This window comes from Durio zibethinus, chromosome 21, assembly GCF_047325235.1.
Source record: "Durio zibethinus cultivar Kanyao isolate XHJ-2024 chromosome 21, ASM4732523v1, whole genome shotgun sequence".
In the NCBI taxonomy this organism is placed as follows: Eukaryota; Viridiplantae; Streptophyta; class Magnoliopsida; order Malvales; family Malvaceae; genus Durio; species Durio zibethinus.
In genome coordinates this window covers 10,328,795-10,353,284 of record NC_143182.1, presented here as the reverse complement: position 1 = coordinate 10,353,284, position 24,490 = coordinate 10,328,795, and the positions used below count along the sequence as shown (strand labels likewise).

At 29.4% G+C, this 24,490-nt stretch overlaps 2 protein-coding genes across 2 annotated transcripts; both read right to left on the bottom strand.

The window, feature by feature from the left end:
* Positions 1-846: 846 nt before the first annotated feature.
* Positions 847-5,694, bottom strand: LOC111306205 (transcriptional regulator STERILE APETALA-like). The gene is made up of 2 exons (XM_089750542.1): positions 5,467-5,694; positions 847-2,493 (listed from the first exon to the last, which is right to left on the bottom strand). Exons 1-2 carry the CDS (start codon positions 5,689-5,691, stop codon positions 1,378-1,380), a joined length of 1,341 nt encoding a protein of 446 aa, XP_089606668.1. The 5' UTR covers positions 5,692-5,694; the 3' UTR covers positions 847-1,377.
* A 16,204-nt stretch (positions 5,695-21,898) lies between these two features.
* LOC111306476 (receptor-like protein 9DC3) lies at positions 21,899-22,562 on the bottom strand. Its single transcript, XM_089751100.1, has 2 exons — positions 22,165-22,562; positions 21,899-22,085 (listed from the first exon to the last, which is right to left on the bottom strand). The coding sequence occupies exons 1-2, from the start codon at positions 22,560-22,562 to the stop codon at positions 21,899-21,901; spliced, it is 585 nt and encodes a 194-aa protein (XP_089607226.1).
* Between the last annotated feature and the right edge of the window lie 1,928 nt (positions 22,563-24,490).

The following is a 24,490-nucleotide window of genomic DNA, read 5'->3' as shown; positions in this document are numbered from 1 at the left end:
CATTATGGATTACTGCTATCAAATTCATTCATTTTGGCCTATTAAACTAGAATATCATCTTGATCATGTGACTTGAACTAATGAATCAAACGAGGGAAGGTGCAAATATTAAAAACCAAAATACCACCTCAAACAGTGGAGCTGAACAGTTGGGATACAATCAGCATAGACAGAAACCTTTCCTTTGTCAGGTAGCAAATGCATTTGGGTTTTCCAAATTCAGCCTGCAGTAACCCATAACAAAGAGTTATTAGTAGTTACTTGACCATGAAGAAATGTTGAAAGGTGACAAAGATCGTAAAATACCTTGTCAATGGCAACAACATAAGCTGCGCCAAGCCTAACTCTGGCAGTCTGGCTCAACCATTAGCCTGTTGGGGAATGAGTCCACCAAGTCTTTGAATTGAAAGATACATGGCCAAACACACTCAAGTGCAAAAGTACATTTAATTTTCACTATAGCGATTAAAGATTCACACCACACTTTTGGGGAACACAATTCACCATTTTAGAACATTAAGCTTCCACATTTTTTTTTCATATTTTGACTGTCAAAGTCCATATCTATCAATATCATATTCATTCCTATGATATTTAATTTAATATGTTTTACAAGAACTACATCCAGTTATGAAAATTGTCCGGTGAGTGTGTAAACCCAAACATACGAACTACCATTGCAGCATGATGGGCCTAAGGATATATTATCAAAATTAATGAACATGAATTTTGTCAGCAGAAAAGCAACAATAACAATATTAAAAGATTTCTTTTTTTAAAAAAAAGGCATTCTTTTACTAAATAAAAGAATACAAAAAATTAGAAACCAAATGTGGTGGATTAATATTGGAATCCAAGAAAATACCCAACTAAGATCAGAAATGACCCTACTTGCCTACCCAAGAAAAGCCATTTCCATCTCTCTCCATTCTCGGCACTTGGCAATTCCCCTTAAATTTAAAAATATAAGTACAGTGCAGAAGAAAGGCACAACTCGAAGGAGATAGATATACGAGAGAGCTATGGACCCATAGGGCTTTGTTCTGCCGTCTTTGTTTGCTTTTTTTTTTTTTTTTTACTTTGTTAATTTCAGTCAAAAACACCAATTTAAACCAGTTTCCCTAGGGAAGTCATTGGTCAACACCGGGACACTCTTCCCAACTAATTTTTTTCAAAACCTAAAAAAGTTCCCAAAACAGCGAATCCCACGCCCATCCACATCCCTCTCCCCTGTCTTCTACCAATATCACTTCCCCAAAGTGCATTTTCTCTGACTCGCTTCCCCCACCTGGGGCCCTTCCCTTCCATGTCCCTCCTGTCACCATCCCCCTTACCCACCTATGCCCTAAAATCCATACCCTGTCACTCGCTCTTACCTTACTGCGCACCAAAATCCCATAGATGTATCGTCGTGTCACTACTTGCTGCTGCCACGTGCCTGTCACCCGCCACCATCGCGTTAACTGCCCCTATGTTCCCATTAAAACGATACAAGTGTTGCCCAGGCTGATGCTCTATGCCCCACACCCTAATTACACCCGCGGCACATATTAGCGCGTATCCTAAGTTCATGCAACCCATGACGTTCATCTGCTGTGTGTTAAACCTACACAGCTCCTCCAACGTATCCACCCGGCGTACGACAGCCCACCCACGGCTGTCCACCGTAATGAAAGCCTCGTTGTTGGTATCCAAGGAAGTCACTATAAGCCCTCTCGTACTCTCCTGGTCGTGCAATGGAAACTCGGGATACCTCAAATCCAAAACCATGTACCTGGAACTGGTAGATGCCACCGCGGATTCCTGGCTCGTCACCCTGACTCGGCCTAAGGTTTCAGTCAACCTGGTCAACATGTTCCACCCCCTCAGGGCTTCTGGGTTAGTCAAAGTTGCGTTCACGCAGACTAGCTCTTCAGTGTTACCATCCCAAATGTGGAAAGAACGGCCAGGTACGCCTGCGTAAAGGCCCACCCACCAGCGCCCACATCCGGTGAAGTCCACCAATGCACCGTCGTCCACGACGTTGCCCATGTGAGCCCTGCGCGCTTGGGGCTGCCCGTCTATGATTGCCACGTGGATGTCGCCATCCATGGTGGCGAAAATGATCCTGGGGTCCGAGATGACAATACCAGCTACGGTGCGTGAGAAGCGGCCTAAACGATCACGGTGGTGGGGATGGAAGGTGCAGACCTGTAAGCGGGTCGCAAGGTCGAAGAGGCGAACGATGCCATCAGCGAAACCGCAGGCAAGGTGGGTGTCAGAGAGGTTGAGGCAACGGCACGTAAGCCCATCCGGCACGTCCACGCCGGTTGGATCGAAATGGAGGGTCTCGTAAAATGATCTCCCATCACGAAAATTCTGAAACGTTTGATGACGGTATATGTATTCGTCACTCCACGTGGCCCGCATGCGGTGGGTCCGGGCCCATATGATGCTTGTTAGACGGTGCCACAGTGGCTCAGAACGAGAGACAGCTTGCCACGTGGAACAAACCTGCATGCAAACGAATTCCTTGTAAGAAAAATCAGAAAATAAAAAAACGAAAGTACAAATTATTAGCACATGCATCCACGTAAAATCTGTATAAAACTTTAGGGTTGCAACGATAAAAGCAGAAAAAATGAAAACGAAAGAAGCTTAACCATAATTAAAAAAGATAGAACCAGACAACAAGAATCGCGAAGATGATGTAATAATTAAAATATGCGTTACATTAGTATTCGTATAATTGGAAGACAAGCTATTTATTGCTTAATAAAGGTTGTGGATTGATCCAGCATTTGATGAGAGCAGCAACAACGTAAAGAAAAGGATTCAGTTCAGGAAGCAATGCGCTTTTTAACAGTGGCACCAACCATTCCATGCGCGTAAAGGGCTTTTAATAACGAGAGAGTTGAAGCTGGCCAGGCAGCGATTGGCCGGTAGGAGAGACTATGCAGTAGAAAGAGCAGATCACAGAAAAAGGTTGTTTTCGGTTTCAGATGTCAGAATCAGCCAGAGCTCTTAATGAAAGGAAAAAGGGTGTTATTTGTTTTAATAAAATTTTATTGTTTTTCATTTTTCAAAAATATCAGTGTTGAATCGACTTGTCTTGTAGCATAGATTAGTAGTCCAATAACCCAATCACATATCCTACTCGGTCAGGGAGAGTGTGACAGCTCTTTCTCTTTCCAAATCCTTTTGTTTCCAACAATTTTTCTTACAATTAATCGGTCGATTTATCTTGGTTTCATGAGCGACAGCCAACAAGAGAACAAAGTTACAAATTTGTAGCTGCTGCTGCAAGAAAATTACAGAATCCTCAGATTAGGTGGTTGAAAAACCTTAAATGTGAAGACCATGAGAAAATGAGAAGCACGATATTCTTGAATGATTTTATGCATTATGAGAATTTGAGAGGAAGGAAAAATGAGAAGGAGGGATACTATTAGCTGTGGTACATGAAGAGTTACATATACAAACACTCACGTAAAAGCACGGTATAGCAACTTTCGAGCGTGCTTCCCTAGCTAAGCGTATTATGTATATTAATTTATATTTGATATATATTATTAATAAATTAAATAATAATAATTTATTAATAAAATAAATCAAATAATAATATTTTATTAACAAATAAATTATTTTAATTTTTATATATTTATTTTAAAAATTAATATTTATTTATTAATAAATTAGCATTATATGATTCATTGAAAAAATATAAAATTTATATATTAATAATATATTTTATATATATATATATATATATATTCCTCTCTCTTTCATTTCCAAGAAAGGGATGGCCAACGGCCTGTCTCGTTAAAAGCAGAGAATCTAATAGCCTTCCCCAGCTTACCTTTTTTTGTTCTGTCTTTGACTCTACCCCATGCTTCCACTTCCCACATACTTGCTACAGCCCAGTCCTCCTCGTATATGTTTCACTTGGTTTTGGCGACCCATCTATAGATCGACCATTATTATTATCATAAAAAGATTGGATTTCCTTTCTTTCTTTTAAACATTTATAATAATAATTATTAATTATTATATGATTGTTTATTTATTAATAAATGATGTTTGACCGAGTAAAGTACTGAACAATAAAACACAAGGAAAGAAAAATCTTAACTTCTTCCATTAGTCTTTGAATAAGCCTTAAGCAAAGGCTTGAATGTTTCCGCTTATAATTATTATATAAATTTAAATGTTTTACTATGTGTTGGTTGTGAATTACTTATCATTTTCTTACTCTGAATCATGTTCTTGATTTATTCATTTTTTGAGTTACAGCAGACAATAATAAGCATTTGAATTGAAATTACTACTAATATTTTAAGATTTAAAACAACGGTTTATGGTATGATCATGTAATTTAAATGTTGCAAATCTGGTTTAACTTGATTACCGAAGCTTTTCCATTAACATGCTCCTGCAATGAAATTTGTTATGGCTTAACTGGGGTAAAAAACTGTAGATGTGCTTGATCTCGTTTGACACATAAAATGACAGACATTATTACCAAATGAGATTGAAGCATGAAGCGCAGAGCATGCTGTGCACTTGGGGAGAAGGAGAGAGTAGTGCCTACACCTAAAGTCCTAAACTATTTCTACATATATATATATATAAGAGGCAACAGTCCCTCTATATCTAAGAAGTTTCCAGCAAATGTTAGACTTACATGAGCAAGGTAAGGGACATGCAAAAGACCATTGCCTTAAATCATGCAATTAAAGTAGGCCTCAAAAGTCTCTACATTTGAGCATTAGGAAAGAAAGAATCCCATGGATTTACTAGCAGCATGTGGCTTAAAAGGGCAGTCAAAAAAGTTGAAAGGAGTTCTAGAGCTTAAAAAAGGGTCATGCCAATAAAGGGAAAAAGGAAATTCAAAAACCCAAAAAGCCATTTTTCCTCTTAACAAGTGAAAAGAGGTCCAAAAATAGACATTTCGGTAGTGGTAAAAAGGAAATGGAGTAACTAACACTGCCAAGATGAATGAAACTACACCATCCCAAAGGGACATAAATTTGATAGAAATGGACCCATCCAAAGCCAGTTCCCTTCCCAGAGGCAGTTTCCTCCTTGGATGCTACTACGTCCAAGACTGGACACTATATATCCGCTTTCACTCTGCTCTCTTGCATTGATTAGAATTTCTCAAGAAGGAAAAAAAAAAGACCAGAATCTGTAAAATTACAGTGTTTTTTCAGGGTTCATAACGATATTGTTGACCAGACTCAAATTTTGTCCTTTCCCAGAACTTCCTATCTTCTTAATGTAGTGATTTTGCTGTGCCATCCCCATGCCATTAAGATTGAAATGAAAACATATATTCTAAGTTGATAAAACTAAAAAAAAAAAAAATGGTAACAAAAACAAAATCCGAATCAAGAATTCCCCAATTCAATCAATTCCATCTGCTTAAAATCAACAAAAAAGAAATATGAAGAAAAGGGCATTGCAGATGATAAGAAAGAAACCTACCTGAAACACATTGGCAACTGCAGCAGCTGCGGCAAGGCGGCCAAATGAACGAGAAGCACCAATGGCAACTTGGACAACAAGATCTTCAACAAAAGGCCCTGGCCAGATTTCATTATTGGCACGTCTACGAGTTAAAGATGGGCCTTCAAAATCACCAGCACCTCTTCTTGCACCATTGCCATTGCCATCTTCAGAAGAAGATGATGACGATGAAGAAGAAGACATAATTTGTAAGTGGAAAAACTACAAAGGAAGAAGAAAGAAATGGGCTACAAGGAAACAAGGACAAAAAGGCGTCGATAAAGACAGCACCTGAGGGACCTAAAAGAGGGTGTTTGGAATTCTTGGATAGATATATATATATATATATATATTATGAGATGAGAATTTCATCACTTTATTATATGTTATACTATCCATACATATTTTTTTACATACAAAAATACACCATCTATCAGTATATATATATATATATACACACATAAATATATCTAATAAAGTTATTATTTGGTATTTTTTTTAGAGGTTTTCCTGCCCAGCAAAGACGGCAGGGACTTTGTTTCAGTTACACAAGCGAAACTGATGGACTTTTCGATTTGCCACAGTGTTTCAGGTGCTTTGCTAGCCGTATCTCTCTTTTGTCCAACTTTCTCCTTTATCCTTTGTTAGTACCATTTGGGTTCCAAATAGAAATAAAAACTTTGAAAGGCAAATGAACGTATGGATATATCAATGGCGTGTTTGGAAGGGTTCTGATTCAGTACATAGACTAGCCTCCTCGGATTTAACAGACCTACTCAACTACTGTGGTTGTAAACGCTAGAGTCACAGGCTCTCATAGCAACCTTACTCCCGTATGTATTTTATTAAACTTTCGTAATGATACGATTAAGCTTATTATATTTTTAATTATATTTAAATATTAATTTTAATAAAATTAAATCAATATACATTTTTTTAAAATTTTTTTTAATTATAATAATAATTTTTTTAATCACAATTATTTAAATTATTATTATTATTTTTAATCTTATCATAATTAATTTAAAAAAAAATTGAAAGTAGATAGGTTATTCAATCTTTTAAGTTAAGATAAAATATATCGTATCTAACAGCTTAAGATAAGTGATTGCAGATCGTGCATTCGATATAATTTCAACAAGTGACTATCAACAGAATTTGAACTTAAAATTTTTTCATTAAAAAAGACGAACTTAACCAATTAAACCAACCACTTGTTAGTCGTAATTAATCTTGTCGTTATCTAAATTGAGCTTTAATCTTATGTTGATGGCCCCGGCCCCCATCGCTCGCCCCTGGCTCCTTCCAAACTGCCAAGTGAGCCTTGCATCCATAGTTTGGTTGTATAATAAGGGGGAAAGGGCCGATCTGTTTTTCCCCACTGTTAATATTTTCTGTAAAAATGATTCGTTAACGATCCCATTTCATGGGAACCTTAAAACATTCCAGAGCATAATGAAATGACACTAATTACAGGAATTTTGTTCTCTCAAATATGAAATGAGAGAATCTACCTGAGACTGGCTAACCGTAGGGCTCCACACACCATTTCGTTGTAAGCATCTTTCTGAGTTAATTATGTGAATCGGTCAGGATGGTAAAACTGAAATAGTTAAACTTCATATATTTAAAAGCTGTAAGACCTGACCTTGTTGGAGGTAATTTTTTAAGGAAATTTTTTACAATAGGTAGGATATGTAAGGAATTACATTCAGTTTGTTAATCAATTAAAACACAATGCAATTTGTTCAAAAAAGACACTCTAAAATTGAAGTTTTATTTCAGTAGTTGTTAGGATTTCGAATTTTAAAATGCATAGATTGGGATTTATTACTAAAAATAAAACAATATTTATACCTTTTATATATTTTACATTTATCTAATTTAAGCAAATTATTAATAAGATCAAACTATATGATTAAGAGAAACTATTTCATTTATTGAGTTTTTAGGTTTTATAAATAACATTAGTAAAATAACACATATCTTGATATATTAAAAAAAATTTAAAAATAAAACATATGATAATCTTTTAATTTTGTTTGAAAAATAAAAAAAAATGACTATCAATATATCAAAAATGAATTTTATAATTAAATCATTTTATTTACTCAATCCAAAAAAAAAAAAGAAGTCATATACTTTTATTTATAAATCATGAAAGCAGTGAATCCAATTATGGGTGTTGACCTTGCTCTAGCTAACTTGATGTCGCAGGCAAGTAAAGCACTAGATTAAGGGGAGTGACTAAAGGCAAGTGGTTTTGACTAGATCTTTTGCATATGATATGCAATGATGAATGATATAAATCTTGAGATTAAGCGAAACGTGCCAACTTAAATCAAGCGTGAAAGGTTTTGTCTCTCTTCCTTAGGCACGAGCATATGATAAGTGATGATTATTTTGCCATGTACAATTAATTTCTTCCCTTGAACTTACTAAAAAATGATAACCAAGTTTTTTTTTTTAATTCTAGCAATGATTTGCTGGTGGAGGGTCTAGCAAGTTGCGAAAGCAAGATACTTTAAATTTTTTTCCAATAAGAAGTAGTATTTAAAAAATAAAAAAAATTATAATTATTGAAATTTAAATTTTAAATTAATTAAATAATATTTTTTAAAAGTACTGTTATTCAAGCTTTGAAACCTTAAAACTTTGAAGATTAAAGAATGCCATTGAACTGTTATTTTTTCTTGATATAGCAATTATTTTTAAATAATTTAAAGGTAAAATTTATCATTTTAAAATAGATAATATATGTAAATTTGCATATGTTTTTATAGTACTCTAAAATCTTTTAATAATAATTTTATCAATTAATTTACAAATCTTAATTGTAAAGGCCAATAAATTTGTAATAACGTCTACTCTTTTAGGGTTAATTGGTTGAAGTTTTTGTATTTTGCTATTTATTTTTTGTTTTTAACTTTTAATCTTTCATTTTTTATAAAAAATAAAAATTAAAAAACCGACAAGCGGAGTCTTTATTTTTTATTTATTTTACTTTTTGCATATATTTATGTAACAGTTCAATGTACTTTTTGTGATTCCTAATATATATTATTTAAAAATTAATTCAATGATATGTGGTGTAAACACTTATTTTGTCCAAAATAATAATAATAATAAAACAAAAACAAAACAAAAAAGTAAAAAAAAAAAAGATTTCATCTCTAATAGTTGAAATCAAATTTACAAAAACACAAAAATGCAAAATCGAGATCATTTTCTTTGAACTAAAGGTTTGAATTTTTTTTTTTTTTGAAGAAACTATCTGAGGATAAGTGTTTAGGAGATAAAAAAGATTAATTTGGGATTTTTTAAAATTTTTTTGGGCCATCAAATTCTAGAAAAACTTTGAAATTTTCGATGATTGATAAGTTTTTTTACCATTGAAAACTAGAAAAATTGCCTAAATCTAAAAATAGTTTAAATTTTTTTATGCTAGTTAAAGTTTTTAACGATGACATGGCGATGATTGGCCAGAAATTAGGTATTTGTTACGGTCGATGAAGGGAAAATTTTTCTAAAGAGAGGAAAGAGAAAAAAAATTAAAAAAAATAATTTTAGCCTTTTATAAGTCCACTTAAATGATGTTGTTTTGGAGTATTTTTCCATGCCCAACCAATGCTAAGATCCGCTCGTGGACTTGCGCCTGACCCGACCTTGTAGTGAGTTTTCCTTTTCCTTTTTTTATATTTTTTTATTTATTTTCATTGTGTTTTATTTATTTTATGATATTATTTATTTATTTCATTTTATTTTTTTGGACAAATAAATAAATAATGGTAAAAATATAAATTTAAAATAAAAGGTAGGTTTATTAAAATAAAAAAATAAAATATTAAAAGTATAATTATAAAAAAATTAAATTAAGTTTTTTTTTTGTAAGAAATTATTTTTGTTACGTGATAAAAATAAATAAAAATAAAATTATAATAATAATTGATTATTTGAATAAGTATTCTAAAAATGTAATCTTTAAAGAAAATCAAAATAGTTCAATTTTCTTAATGCAAGTAAAAAAAATATTTTTAGATTTCACCGGTGAGTCAAAATAATCTATAAATTATTTTTTTACTAAATAAATATATTTATTTAAATGATAAATAAACAAAAATATTTCTTTAAATAAATCTCTTAATTAATACCAAATATTATTGTGGATTCACCAAAGAGTTTGAATAATTCAAAAAAAATTATTATTTTTACTAAATAAAGATTTATTTAAATAATAAAAAAATATTAAAATAATAAATAGTAAATAATAACAAAAAGTAAAAAAATGTAGTTGCAATAAAAATTATTTAAAATGTTTAATTAAATCTCTTAATTATCATCAACAAAAATTGTTTTATTTAGGATCTTATTAGAAAGTTTGGATGATCCTAAAATTTATTTAAAACTTTTAAGATTTTGCTGAAAAATCGGGATAATTCTAAAATTTATTTAATAAAATTAATTTTCATAAATGAATAAAATATCCTATACAAAAATTTTGAGAATTTTGTGAATTGTCAATTTTATGAAATTTTTTTCTAAATAAATATTTTTTATAAATTATACCAAAACGTTAGAGAATTTATAGAATATGAAAATAATAATAATAATAATAATAATAATAATAATAATAATAATAATAATAATAATAATAGTTTAACAACAAAAAATGTTTTCGTAAATAAATCTTAGAAAATTAAATTTAAATATAAAGAAGATTATATCGTCAAAATTAAATGATTACATATGTTTAACTAGTACTGTTCTTCGAATAGGTGATGTGAGGGTGCTAATGACTTTTTCACTCATAATTATAATCCAAAATCCAACCCTGATTTCACAAACCTAAACATCTTTTAAAGAAATCTTAATTAATTTTAAGGTTTTTATTAAAAGATGATATTTTTATGTCCAATCATACCTTACAAAAAAAGATTGATGACGACTTTGAAAATTTTTACCAAATCTAATAATCGAATCATTCTAGATAAAAAATCATTATGGTATGTAGTTTAAAAAAAAATGTAAATATCTTTCCATTCAAAGCATTAAAATTCGACTCTCTCTTCCTCAACAAGTATGGTAGGATGTTTAATTAAAAGATGTTGTAATGATTTTGGGACTGTTAGACGTAAATATATTTTAAAATCGAGAAAAATAAAAAAGAGTCGCCACCAATCTTTGTTAAGGTGTGATTGACCACCCAAAAATTTATCCTTTTAATAAAACTATAAAAACAGGTTTAAAGTTTATCAAAAGATAAATTTCGGTCTACAAAAAATCAGTTGGGTCCGGGAGTCGGTTACGTGTAAGGAAAGATTAGCACCATCACAACACTCATAAATTGGTCCCATTTAATTACGCGTTATTTTTTGTGTTGGACAAAAATGATTTTAATTTGAAATTTAACACTAATTTCTTTCATTTGGAAAAATAAAATTTTGCTAAAATTTTTATTTTGAAATATCAAGAAAATCTTTAAGTTAAAGAATTATCTTAAAATTCTTCAACATCTAGGCAGAATTTAAAATAACTCTTTTCGCTTAAGATTTAACACAATAATCCTTAAAATGAAATAACACTCTTTATAGAAAATTGTTGGTCACTCTCCAACATCTAGGCAGAGTACCAAGAATTATTTCTTTCGAAATATTATTTTTATTTTATTTTGTAATATCACAATTTTTTTAAAAGTATTATTCTTTTTTACTATAAAATATTTTATCACCAAGTAGTAAATAAAAATTAAAGATAGAATAGTGCAAATAAATACTGATAATAACATGCTAACGTATATATGCCAATGAATGTTATGTAGGATGAGATGCAATTTAAAAATTAGACTCTTAAGTATAATGAGATCACCCCGACTCTTCAACATCTAGGCAAGAGCTTAGGTGCGACTGTTTATATTTAAGATCCTAATTTACTATTATACTTTTTTATTTATTAATCTTATTATTAAAGTGAATTTAAGAAATCGTGTGAAACGACTTAACGAAATAAAATTTCCTAAATACCTCATCATCTAGACGGCATTCGAGAACAAATTGTTTCAAATGAAATTTTCACACGTGTCCTTAGGATTTTTAGGATTTTGGATTTTAAGGGATTTTGGATTTTAGGGAGTTTTAGAAACCTAAGATTTTGAAAATAAAAAAATAGTGTTTAAGGTTTCGCTTTTAAGAAAATGCGATCATCTCTAAAAATCTCCAACATCTAGGCGAATTTTTGAAGCAGGTTCGATTTTAATAATTTTTTAAAATTAATTTAAAATTTCTTATATTTATTTTTCATGAAAATTTATTAATAATAATTCCCCAATATCTAGGCGAAATTATTTTTTAAAAAAATATTTATTTTATTCCTTCCAACATCTAGGTAGGAAAAATAATAATAATAATAAATATTTTTTTGAGTATTTTTAATATATATTTTTAATTATTACTTGTTTTCAATTTTATTATTATTAAAATAATTAAACATTTATTCTAACAAATTTAAGAATTTATCATGCAAGAATAAAAAAATACTCAAAATAACAAAAATAATAATATAAAAAAATTTTAAAAAAATTTTTTTTACCTGAACCGGACCGTTAACATTGTCTGAACCGATCAGATAGGTTCGATGGTTCAATCTATGATTCGGGTGATTCAGCGGTTCAAACCAGTTCGATCGGTTCACTAGCGATTCGATTCCGGTTCAAATGGACCACTTTTGAGCTGAGGTAAAAACAAATCGCGGGTCAGGTTACACGGATCCCAGGTTGGATCTGAGTATATGCGCGAATCTTCTCCTTAAGCAAAACGACGTCGTTTTGCTGCTTTGGCTTTTATATAAAAGTCAATTTTTTTGTTTCATTTCATCATTTCTTCCAAGAAAAAAATTTTCAGAGCTCCAAGAGAGCTCTGTGGACTTTGTCGACATTCGACTGCTAGCACTCTTGCAGCCGCACCAGCCACCGTGTTGACCATCCCCGATGGTTGTCGTCGATCAACGAAAAACACCAAAAAAACTCCCAGTCGTTCACTTCCATGCCCTTTTTCCAGATCCAACGTCTGTTTTGCCAGAAACAGCCCTGATGGGCGTAGATCGAGGCTTAAAGCTTTCAGTCTCCTTTCTTTTTTTTTTTTTTTAAGAAACTGATGATTTCTTTGCTTTTACGGGGAGCTCGACGCTAAGGTTCCTCCCTACAAGGAGGACTATTTATCTTTATTTTTTGTTTCTGTTTTTGCGTTTCTGTTTGGGTATGGGTTTGGTGTGGTGTTTAAGGTTGTTGAAAGTGTTTTGAGAGGGGTAATTCGTCTGAGCTTGGTGATTTTTGGTAGGAGTGAAATGAACGGGCTCCTAGGCATCCAGAGAGCTTTCGAAAATGGGGGTCCGAGAGAGAGGTTGAAGGGGAAGAGGCTGTGGGTTTTAAAGAGCTTCAAATAAGATGATAGATGGTGGTCGTAGGTGTGGTAGGGTGGCTATCTGGTCTAGTGGCTGGACATGGGACTGGTCAGGGGTGGCAGCAGCGTCGTACACCAACCACCCTACTTTCTGTTTTTTTCTTTTTCCTATTTTCTCTTTTTTTTTTTTTTAATAATTAATAATTATTTTTTTTAAATATATATATATTTTTATTATTATTAATTTTAATAGTAGACCCGGATAAAATTGGTATCTAAAAAAAAAATATTATGAACAACTTATCAAATTAGTGGTGGATCTTTGACATATAATTTAGAGAGAACTCACTAATAATATATAAAATGTTTTATCTAATTTATTTTTTAAGACCTATTTTATTATATTTATTAATATATATAGGCAAACAATATATTAATAAAAACATTATAAGAACATAAAATTATAAAATAAAAGTATTATTATGACAACAATATACTTTTAATAATAACATGATTTACAATTAATTGTTGAATTACTAATTATATAAAAATATTTTTTGACAATTTAAAAGTGAAATAAAGAAGTATAAATAAATCAATCGTTAAACATTTTATCAAAACAAGAAAATTAAATATATTTTTAAAATAATGAAAATGAAAAATTGAGACTAAAAATTTGATGTTTTTTTGTTTTTTTGTAAAATAGTTCAAATATAATTTTTTTTATTAAAAAAGAATTATAATATGTTATAAAGATCTAAAGTAAAAATAGAATTAAAAAATATACGAAGAAAAAGAATTCTTAACTAATATAAAAATGAGATTTTATAAATAATAAAAAGAATTCTTAACAAATATAAATATGAGATTTTATAAATAATAATTATTGAATATAATAAATAAATGAAAATATGATTTGATCATATCTTAACTTATAATGCATACATTTAATTTATAAAACAAAAAAATAAAACTAACATTTTTTAATTAAAAGACTAATTTAAATGTATTTCATATAAATATACATACATGCTAAGAGAGTTTTAAAAATTTAGGGGGCCGAGGCCTTCTCAAGTTCCCATTAGAACTGTCCCTGTATCGAATTACCTTAAAAATTAATTATTATCGTTTAAGTAAAAAGACGACGAGTCTAGATACTCATTTCTCTTCGCTTCGTGACCTTGGAATTCCTTTGTTAGATAATTTGATCTAAAGAGAATGATCTAAGTTATGAAAAATGTGTATATTTTTATACAAGAAAGATTGTAATTTAAAAAATTATAAATTATAAATTATTTAAATTTATTTAAAATATATATATGTACGATCCCATTAAATTAAATCCTAATTTAATAAAAATATCATCAAAAGTACAAAATTTTTATTAAAAAATTTTAAAAATTGTACGACCTTTAATAAAAGGATGGATAATTATATTTAATTATACTTTATAAGTAAAATGTTCAATCTCTAAGACTTTTTTCTCATGCCTTGTTGACCTTATTTAGTTGTACTTGTTTTTGATCAAATTGTACTTATAATTATAAATATACTAACACTACTACCTTTTTTTAATGAAAGCCGGGGAAAAGAGGGTACATATAAGGAGGGCAAAATCACCCGAACCCGTCGGGTTTCGACCCACCCAATCCTTTAGGGTCGGTTTTTTTTTTTTTTTTAAAAATCGGGTATCGAGTCGGGTAGGGTCGGGTATAGTGAAAAAAATTTCGGGTTCGGGTCGAGGTTGGGTTTTAAGCAAACCCGACCCTACCCGACCCGATATATAAAAAAAAATTATTTTTTAATTTTATATTTAATTATATATATTTTTATATATATTTAATTTTATATTTATATTTAAAATAATATTTTATTAATTCAGGTCTGGTCGGAACGATTTGATTTTATACATTGTCGGGTCGGGGTCGGGGTCGAGGTCGGGTTCGAGTATTAAAAAAGAAAACATTGTCGGGTCGGATATGAGTACGGGTATTGTATATTTAAAATCGGGTCGGGTTCGGGGCGAGCAAAAACTCACCCCGACCTGACCCGTTGCCATCACTAGGTACATATCATTTAATTAGTTGGTTGTTTAGAGAGAAAAGAAGAATAAATTGTAAACTTAAGTATCTTTTAAATAATATTTTTAGTGTTCAATCATATTTTATAAAAAATATTGATGATGATTCTGAAATTTTCATCAAATCGGTTGAATCATTCATGATGAAAAATTGTTATGACATGTAGTTTTAAAAAATGTAAATATCTATTTATTCAAAGCATTAAAATTCAACTCTCTCTTCCCTAGTACGTATAGTAGGATGTTTAATTAAAAGAAAATAAATTATGAATAATTGATCAAATCAGTGGTAAATCTTGACATATAATTTAGAGAAAATTAACTAATAATATATCATATATTTTATCTAATTTATTTTTTAAGACATTTTATCATATTTATTAATATATATAGGCAAACAATATATTAATAAAAATATCACAAGAACATAAAATTATAAAACAAAAAAATTATTATGACAACATTATATTTTTAATAATAAGATGATTTACAATTAATTGTTAAATTACTAATTACATAGAAGAATTTTTTGACAATTTAAAAGTGAAATAAAAAAGTATGAATAAATCAATCATTAAATTTTTATCAAAACAAGAAAATTAAATATACTTTTAAAAGAATAAAGATGAAATTTTGAGACTAGAAGTTTGGTGTTCTTATGTTCTTTTGTAAAATAGTTTAAATATGATATTTTTGTTGAAAAATAATTATAATATGTTATAAAGATCTAAAGTAAAAATAAAAATAAAAAATATACGAAAAAAAATTCTTAACAAATATAAATGTGAGATTTTATAAGTAATAAATATTGAATATAATAAATAAATATAAATATGATTTGAACATATCTTATATTATAATGCATAAATTTAATTTATAAAACAAAAAAAAAAGATTAACATTTTTTAATTAAAAGACCATTTTTAATTACCTTAAAAAATAATTATTATCGTTTAAGTAAAAAGACAACGAGTCTAGATACTCATTGTTCCTCACTTCGTGACCTTGGTATTCCTTTGTTAGATAATATGATCGAAGGAGAATGATTTAAGTTATGAAAAATGTGTATATTTTCATATAAGAAAGATTGTAATATAAAAAATTATAAATTATAAATTTTTTAAATTTATTTAAAATATGTATTATACGAACCATTCAATTAAACCCAAATTCAATAAAAATGTGCATAAAAAATTCAAATATTTTTTCTTAAAAAAATCGCACGACCTTTAATAAAAAGATGGATAGTTATATTTAATTGTACTTTATAAGTAAAAAGTTCAATCTCTAGACCTTTTTGTCATGCTTTGTTTGCCTCACCTTTTGTACTTGTTTTGACCAAATTGTAAATGTACTGACACTATACTTTTTTTAACGAAAAAAGGGTAAAGAGGGTACATATCATTTAATTAGTTAGTTGTTAAGAGAGAAAAGAAGAATAAATTGTAACAGGAAAAAGCCAAGGCGGTAGAGAAATACTGTATGTGAGTGCTGATGCAACAAGCAAAGCATGGAGGGTGATGGTGGTGGTGGCACAGCTCCCTGGGACTGGAAGGGTAAAGTGACATGGACATTGGGAAGGAGTAGTGCCAGCCTTGAGCCAACCCAAAGACCAAAGTCATTCTTTTTTACTAGAATTAAGCAAACCAAGTTTTGAAGAAGGGAACGGGTTTGCAATCGGCATGCTCATTGGCATGCTCATGTCTTATCAACGATTCTCGATGAAATAATAATTAATGCAAGTGGAAAAAATAATTATTTTTATTATTTTAAAAATAATAATTTAAAATTAATTTATTTTATAAAAATAAAAAATATATTTCATATTTAATATATCAAACATAATTTATAATATAATAATTTTTAAATTATATAAATAAATATAATATTTAAATTTTTTGCCGCAATTGATAACTGATTATTAATTCTCTCTTTTCTTTTTTTTTTTTTTTTTAAATCACTATTATTAGAGAAAAGGGTTCTTGTCGTGGATTTATGCAAGAAGATAAAATCCCAAAGTAGAAGTTGCCTCATCGCCTTTTTCAAAGTTTAGATTTTGAGACGGAGGGGGTCTTGACCTACTCTCCCCTCCCTACTCTGCTCTGTCTGCATCTGCCACAAACCAAAACTACAGCTAGCTAGCTAGGGTTTAGTGCTTTTTCGTTTTGGAGATTTGCAAACGGCAATCCCTAGCGGGTTGAAGAACTGCGAATCAGGTAGAAGAATTTTCAAACTTTCATAATTTGGTTAACTACCTAATTTACCATATAATAATTTTGGATCAATTTTTAATTTTTTTAAATCCATATTAAATATTTTTAATTAACTTAAATTTAAAATTTTTAACGAGAGTGAATTACGCATGTAAAAATTAGAGTGAAGCATATTAATTTATACTTAATTTAAGACCTCATTTGAATCACCTATTATTGTTTTTGGTGAGATGCGATTAACATCTCAAATTAAGTGGGTGTTTAGATGTTATTAGAGGTGTAGTTAAACTTTAAACATTATTAATTAAATTTAAATATCAATTTTAATAAAATTTATTTAATATAAATTTAATATTAATTTTTTTAATTATAATTATAATAATTTATTTAATCATAATTATAATAATAATAATTATTATTTTTAATCTTATCAAAATAATTTCTACCCATCCTCCTAAATTAATCATCCTTGCGGATGACATTGGCGGCAAGGTACAAATGAATTTTTACTGCACACCGCCTCTTATCTTTTCAAAAAAGGTCTCTCTTTCTTTTGTTCTTGCTTTTGAGATTGGGGATGAAAATGTACTTAACTTTTCTTCTCCAGTATATAATTATAACTATAATTATGATTATTTATTAATTTAAGACAATAAATAAATTTTATAATTATTATATAATTAAAAATGGAATAAATACATAATAAATAAATAAATTCTATAATCAAATAAAATAATATCTTTGTAATTAGTATGAGTTAACTATAATAAATATTTACATAAATGATCAAGTCTAAATATTAATTCATTTTTATAAGATAATTATATTATTATCTTTGAAATAATTATTAATTTTTTATAAAAATTATCATATAAATAAACATAAAAAATAAAAAATAATTAAATATTACATTGTGAAATATTCAATTTATGTAAATATCTTAGCATCAATTTTTAAAATAATAATTTATATATTACCACCATTTTTATTCATTTTTTATTTATTAAAATTTTTTTATTTGACATAAAAATAATTTCAATAATTTTTAATTATTTATTAACTTCATCAATCACAAATATTTTAAAATTTAATTACATACAAACTTTAATCTAATATTTTTAATGATTATTTTTCTTCTTACTACATTCCATTTTATTTACTATTACGTTTTATATCTAAATACATATCGCACAATTAATTTCAATTTTATCATTACAGTATTTAGTCTCATTACTATAATAACTAATATCACTATCACTATTTTCAATCTCTTCAAAATTAATTTTATTGCCTATCTAAATGGACCCTAAGGTAGAAAAAAAAAATGTAGATTAAAGCATGCTTAAAGGTATAAAAAGCCCCCAAACTATAACTAAAAAAATCATCCAAGTCCTTTCTTTTTTTAATACAATCAATTGACCCTCTAACATTTATTTGCATCTAATTAAGCTTTTATTTGGATTAAAAAGTTATCATTAATAATTTTTTATCAATTAAAATAAAATTTTTATGACATCAATAAAATAAATGAAATTTGTAATGTGATATAATTAATATATGTAAAAATAAAATAAAATATTTTCTTTTTTAAAAATTTTTATGTCTCTATCTCTTTAGGATCCCTCTAAAAATTAAATTAACTATAGTTGAGGGATTAATTGATTAAATTTTATTACGTGATTAGATTTCATCAATTTAAAGATTCAATTAAGTTGAAATAAAAAATATTAAAAATTTGATTGATTATAATAAAATATTAAAAATTTAAATAATTATTGAATTATAATTTAAGGGTATACTTTTTTTCCTTTAACCTTGAAGGCATTAAACTAAATAAAGAAAAATAAAATGCGGTTTATTGTTCTCCTGTCTCCCTGTAGTTTTAATTATATTAATTGGTTACTAGAATATGAATAATTTTTTTCAAAATAAATTGGTTTATAATTTCATATTTTCTTTTTAAAATAATTATTTTTAAATCACTAATTAATAAATTATGAAAAAATAAAGATATTTTGTGTTCGTACCATTTTACTTAAATTTAATGGATAGTAGAATATAGAAAAGTTATATGAAATAAATTGAATTTGAAAATATTGAAATTAATATAACGATATAGTTTTTTTTTTTTTCCAACCAACTGAAATAAATTAAGGGATAGAAAAATACGAAAATTTTTCAAAATTGATTGGAACATTTTTTTTTTTAATTTTCTTGTTTTCAAATAATTCATTAACAAAATATGAAATATTAATTTAGTATGCTAACTTGTAATATTTTATCTTTTTATTAATATTATTTATTAAAAAATAATTAATTCTTATAAATATTGAAATTAATATAATAGCTTTTCATATTTATTTATTTATTTAAACTAATTTTAAAAATATAAACATTTAATATATGCATTTATTGCATAGATATCTATGGTTGCATATACATAATATATATCTTTTGATAAAAAAGGTAAAAAAAAATTGTAACTCTTACATTAATATAAGCAGATCTCTTTATTTTTTTCTCTCTCTCTCTCTCTCTCTATATATATATATATATATATATATATATGCTAACTTTTTATATTTTACTTTTTTATTAATACAAAATTTTTTATTTTTAAATGTTTATTTTCAAATAATTAATTAATAGAATATGAAATAAATTAGTATTCCAACTTTTCATATTTTACCTTTTTAGTAATACCAAAAAATGTAATCAATTTTCATGTTCAAATCTTATAAAAAATAAAATGTATTCAATTGAATTTCTAATTTAACTCTTAATAAATCAAAACATTACACGTTAACCACAAATTTTATTTTAAATCGAACACCCCCAAAGATTATAGTAACGGAGGAGCTAAAACGTCTAAATTTGGGAGTTGGGCAGGGTGAGCCCATTTAATTGTTTCGGCTTTTCTATTGCTTGTGTTGGACTGGGCTTTTGCTCTTCCATTTGTGCCTCTAAAAATTTGAAGCAGGTCCTCGTTCCTTTAGAACCTGGGTTCTGCTGATGAAATCGGAGGCCGACCCATACTTGGTGGTAGGATGTTACTGGGAAAAATTTGTGCTGTATAAGATGAATGTACGCACGTGTTATAAGAATCAGGATCCAACTTTATTTTTTAATACATCCTTAAACATATTTCACACATGTCAAGTAATGAAGTTCATAATTTATTGATAAGAATTTTTTTTTTTCACCGTTTTGATATCCTTCTTTGCATACCGATAATGAATATATTACGTGATTTCAATAATTTACTTTAAATTATCAAATACGATATATTTTATTTTAATCTAAAGAAATGAACAATTTATTTATTTTTAAATTTTTTTTTACAAAAAAATAAATATATTATGTGACACGAAATTTCTCAAATAAAAATAATGGATCTATATGACATAAAGACTACATTTTTAAAATGATGGTAAAAGAAATTGCATATTAATTAAATTGAACAGACTTGAAATAGTCTGATCATATAAATATAATATAATTGTTTAATTTACTTTCAATTAATTTTAAATTAAATTTCCATTTTTCATTTTAGGTTTAAGCTTTTTTTGACTTGAAATAAGTGGCCGAAAATTTTTTGGAAGATTATAGAGTCCAATAAGAAAATTTCTCATAAAGCTTGACTTGTGGTACCCATAACACAACAAAGTGAGTCTAATATATTTATGTTTGAACCCGACTTTTATGTTTTTGGATAGTGAGCTGATTTTATGCAATTTTTTTTTAAATTTTTATAATTTACGATAATCTTAATTTTTTAATTTCTTTATTAGAATGAGAGCTTAATTTTTAAATTTCTTTATTAGCATGAGAGCTTCGGCTATAAATACTCTCTTTTACATAGATCTTTAGCTAAATAAGTTCAATATCAATAAAATTTGATTTTTTTAACAATTCGATTGTAAACTTATTTTCCCATTGTTAAAATACTTAAGAGTGGCATGTATATTTTAGAATATATTAAAAAAATAAAATTTAATGAAAAAAATATTTAATAATTTTTTAATCTTACTTCTAAAATTAAAAAAATTCACTAAAAATGAATGATTCTTTTATTATTGTACCATAAATTATAATTTATTGATAGTGGATAAAAGTGTACACTTTATTCGTCAAATATAAACTCTTCAATGGATTCATTTCATCATGGATGAGTCAATAGCAGTTGCAACCCCTTAACATGCTAAATACAAACCCCAGGAGCACATCACCTGCAACAAACAAGATACTGGTTATCATTTGACCAACAATCGTAATAAGAAGAAACTGAAACTAAAGTAGTGCTATATAACCTGACTATGTATGGAGTATTTTCAGTTTTCTAAGTTGACAAAGCACAAACTTTAGTTTCTTCCTTGTAGCCTGCAGCCATGCATGAACCTTGTTCCATGATTTCTCCCTTTCCTTCTAGAAATCATAATCCATTTGCCTCCAATCTTGCTCAGTGTTGTATATCCAATAGAAAACCCAATTATCAGTCCAAACCCATATCCAATCAACACAGTTTTCCAGTGAAATATGCTGCTTCTCCAAGAATCATCATGGTGCAAAGGTGGTGGCAAATCATTGTCATTATTTTTGCATGTTCTAGTCAATGGTGACCCACATAATCCAGGGTTTCCCTCATAAGAGTCATTTGAAAATGTATTAAATTGTTTATCTAGTGGTATACTCCTTCAAGTTGGTTGTAAGAGACACACATTGCTTCAAGAAAATTCCGGCTCGTCAGTTGAGGAGGAATTTCCTGAGAGTTTGTTGCGTGAGATGTCCAATGACTCCAGTTCAGTCAAGCTTCCAAGTGATGGGATTCGGCCCGTGAATCCTTTTCGAAACAAGTTTAGCACTATTAGTGCTTTGATATTTCTGATCCCTTCAGGAATTTTCCCATAGAAGCTGTTGTTGGAGAGATCAACACAAGTTAAGATGGTTAGGATTTTTGCTACTTAATTTCATTCCCTTTGTTATAAGTTACCAACGAATCCTGATAGTACCTATCTCCAATATATTTTGGCTGCCGTCACTTGCATTAGTCACCATCGTTGCCCTCAGAGATAGAAAGAATTCAATAGACAGTTCCTCCGAAAACTTGTTCGAAGCTAGGTCCATCGTTTGCAACACTGGGAAGATTTTTGCATCTGAAGTATGATCAACTATTGGACCGTAGAATTTATTTTTTCTCAATACAAGAACTCTCAATGTGGGCAATTTCTTCAACCAAGAAGGGAACCTATCACATATCATATTGTTGCCAAGGTCCAAAAGCTCTAGCCTGGAACAATTTGCTAATGATCTTGGCAGCTTCCCTTCTAAACTATTGCCGTAGAGTTTGAGTGACCGAAGCTTGGTCCCTCGGTCAAAATTCAGTGACATGCTGTGGAAGTCATTTCCTTCTAGATTCAAACCGTGGAGATTAATGATACTGCCTAGACAGTCTGGTTTTGGGCCAATAAAGTTGTTATTGGATGCATCAAGCGGAATGAGATGCCTCAAATTGCATATAGGTATAGATAAAAAACCTTGTAACAAGTTGGCTTGGAGATCAAGAGCACGCAAGGAAAGAGACTGGTTCAGAGAAAATGTTTCCCAAGAATGGAGTTATGAGAAAGATTCGAGTGGAGTAATTCCTTCCCCCAAATCCAGTTAGGTATTGGTACCTGATTTTGTTGTCTGAAAGGTCAAGATACCACGGGTTTTCTTGGTTTCTTATTAGGAACTCTGGAAATCTAGTTATTTTACAGGAACACATATGCAATTCATATAACCTCGGGAAAGGATTTTTATCACCATTGAAGACTGACATGCTGCTGTTTTCGAACCCAAACAAAGGTTTCTCCGGGAAATCAACATTGTTATAGGAAAGATCTAACACTGATAGACTAGTTTTCCATATAGCGGTTTTGTTGTTGGAAAAGGTATAGAAATTTCAAAACTGTTTTGTGGTTTAAGGAAACTTGGGAATTCATTAATGTTGCAGTAACTCAAACTCAGTTCCTCTAATCGGGGAATGGTAGAGCTTGTGTTGTCATTTTGAACAGATAAGTTGTTTCCAGAAAGATCAATAGAGATTAAGCTCTTGAGATTCAAGAATATGCCTAGCTTCAACGAACCCGTGAAGTTGTTATAAGCCAGTGAAATAACGTTGTGCTCTGGAAGTTCAATGATTGATATTGGAATTGGACCTTTTAGATTGTTTCCTTCAATAATTTAATATGTTAATGGCGAAGAAGATGCATTGTGAAACTCTTCAGGTTCCCCAACAAGTAGATTTCTCAGGAGATCCAATGACTGCAGGGATGGGAGTGCAAATAGAAAAATACGATTCCATTGAGTTGGTTGGAAGACAAATCAAGTGTTTTAAGATTTGTAACTCCTTCTCTATGAAACGGAGGCAGTGAACCGCTGAAATTAATTTCGGAAAGATCTGTTGGGGAATACCACAGCTCTGATACCACTTGTTGGGCTAAAAGCTTCCAATTCAATCACACCAGCGGAAGTGAAATCAAACAATAGATCAAACACACAAGAGACAATAATTTAACGTGGTTCGGTCCAACTGACCTATATCCACAGATGAGAAAAAAGATCCACTAGTTGTAGAGAATTACAAACATACATCATATTATCAACCTCACTCAACAATCAATACTCATAAGACACTCTCAATCTCCTCTAGTCCTATGGAGTATTCTCAACCCAAACAAACACAAACCCAAACCCTTGTGCACCCTTTCAACATAACCAAACACATACCCATATGCTCCCATACATCATACTTATGTGGACCCTCTCAATCTCCTCTAGTTCACTCACAAACAAACATACACACCCATAAGACGTAGAGCCCCAATACTTTTATGGGGTGTCTATCCCACAAAACCCTACAACTCTCTTATATTTTTTTCTCATACCTAACCGTGTAGAGACTTCACCTATTTATAACCAAACAAATTTGCCCATTAAGAATCCCTCTCTTCTTAGAATTCTTCTCCTGTAAGTCAAACTTGCCTATTAAGAATCTCTTTCCTTTTAGAATTCTTCTATTGCAAGTCAAACTTACCTATTAAGAATCCTCTTTCTCTTGAAATTCTTCTTTTGCAAGTATTCTTGTCCATCAAGCAATATCTGACAAATCCCAAATAAATCTCTAACAAATCCCAAACAAATCTCTTATGGGATTTGAGTCATTATTCCCAACAATCTCCACCTTGACTCAAATTCCATCAATCATCTATCTTCATGCTAGATATGCTTGGCTCCACCTACAATGAAAGTCTCACAATCATCTTCTCTTCTCTTGT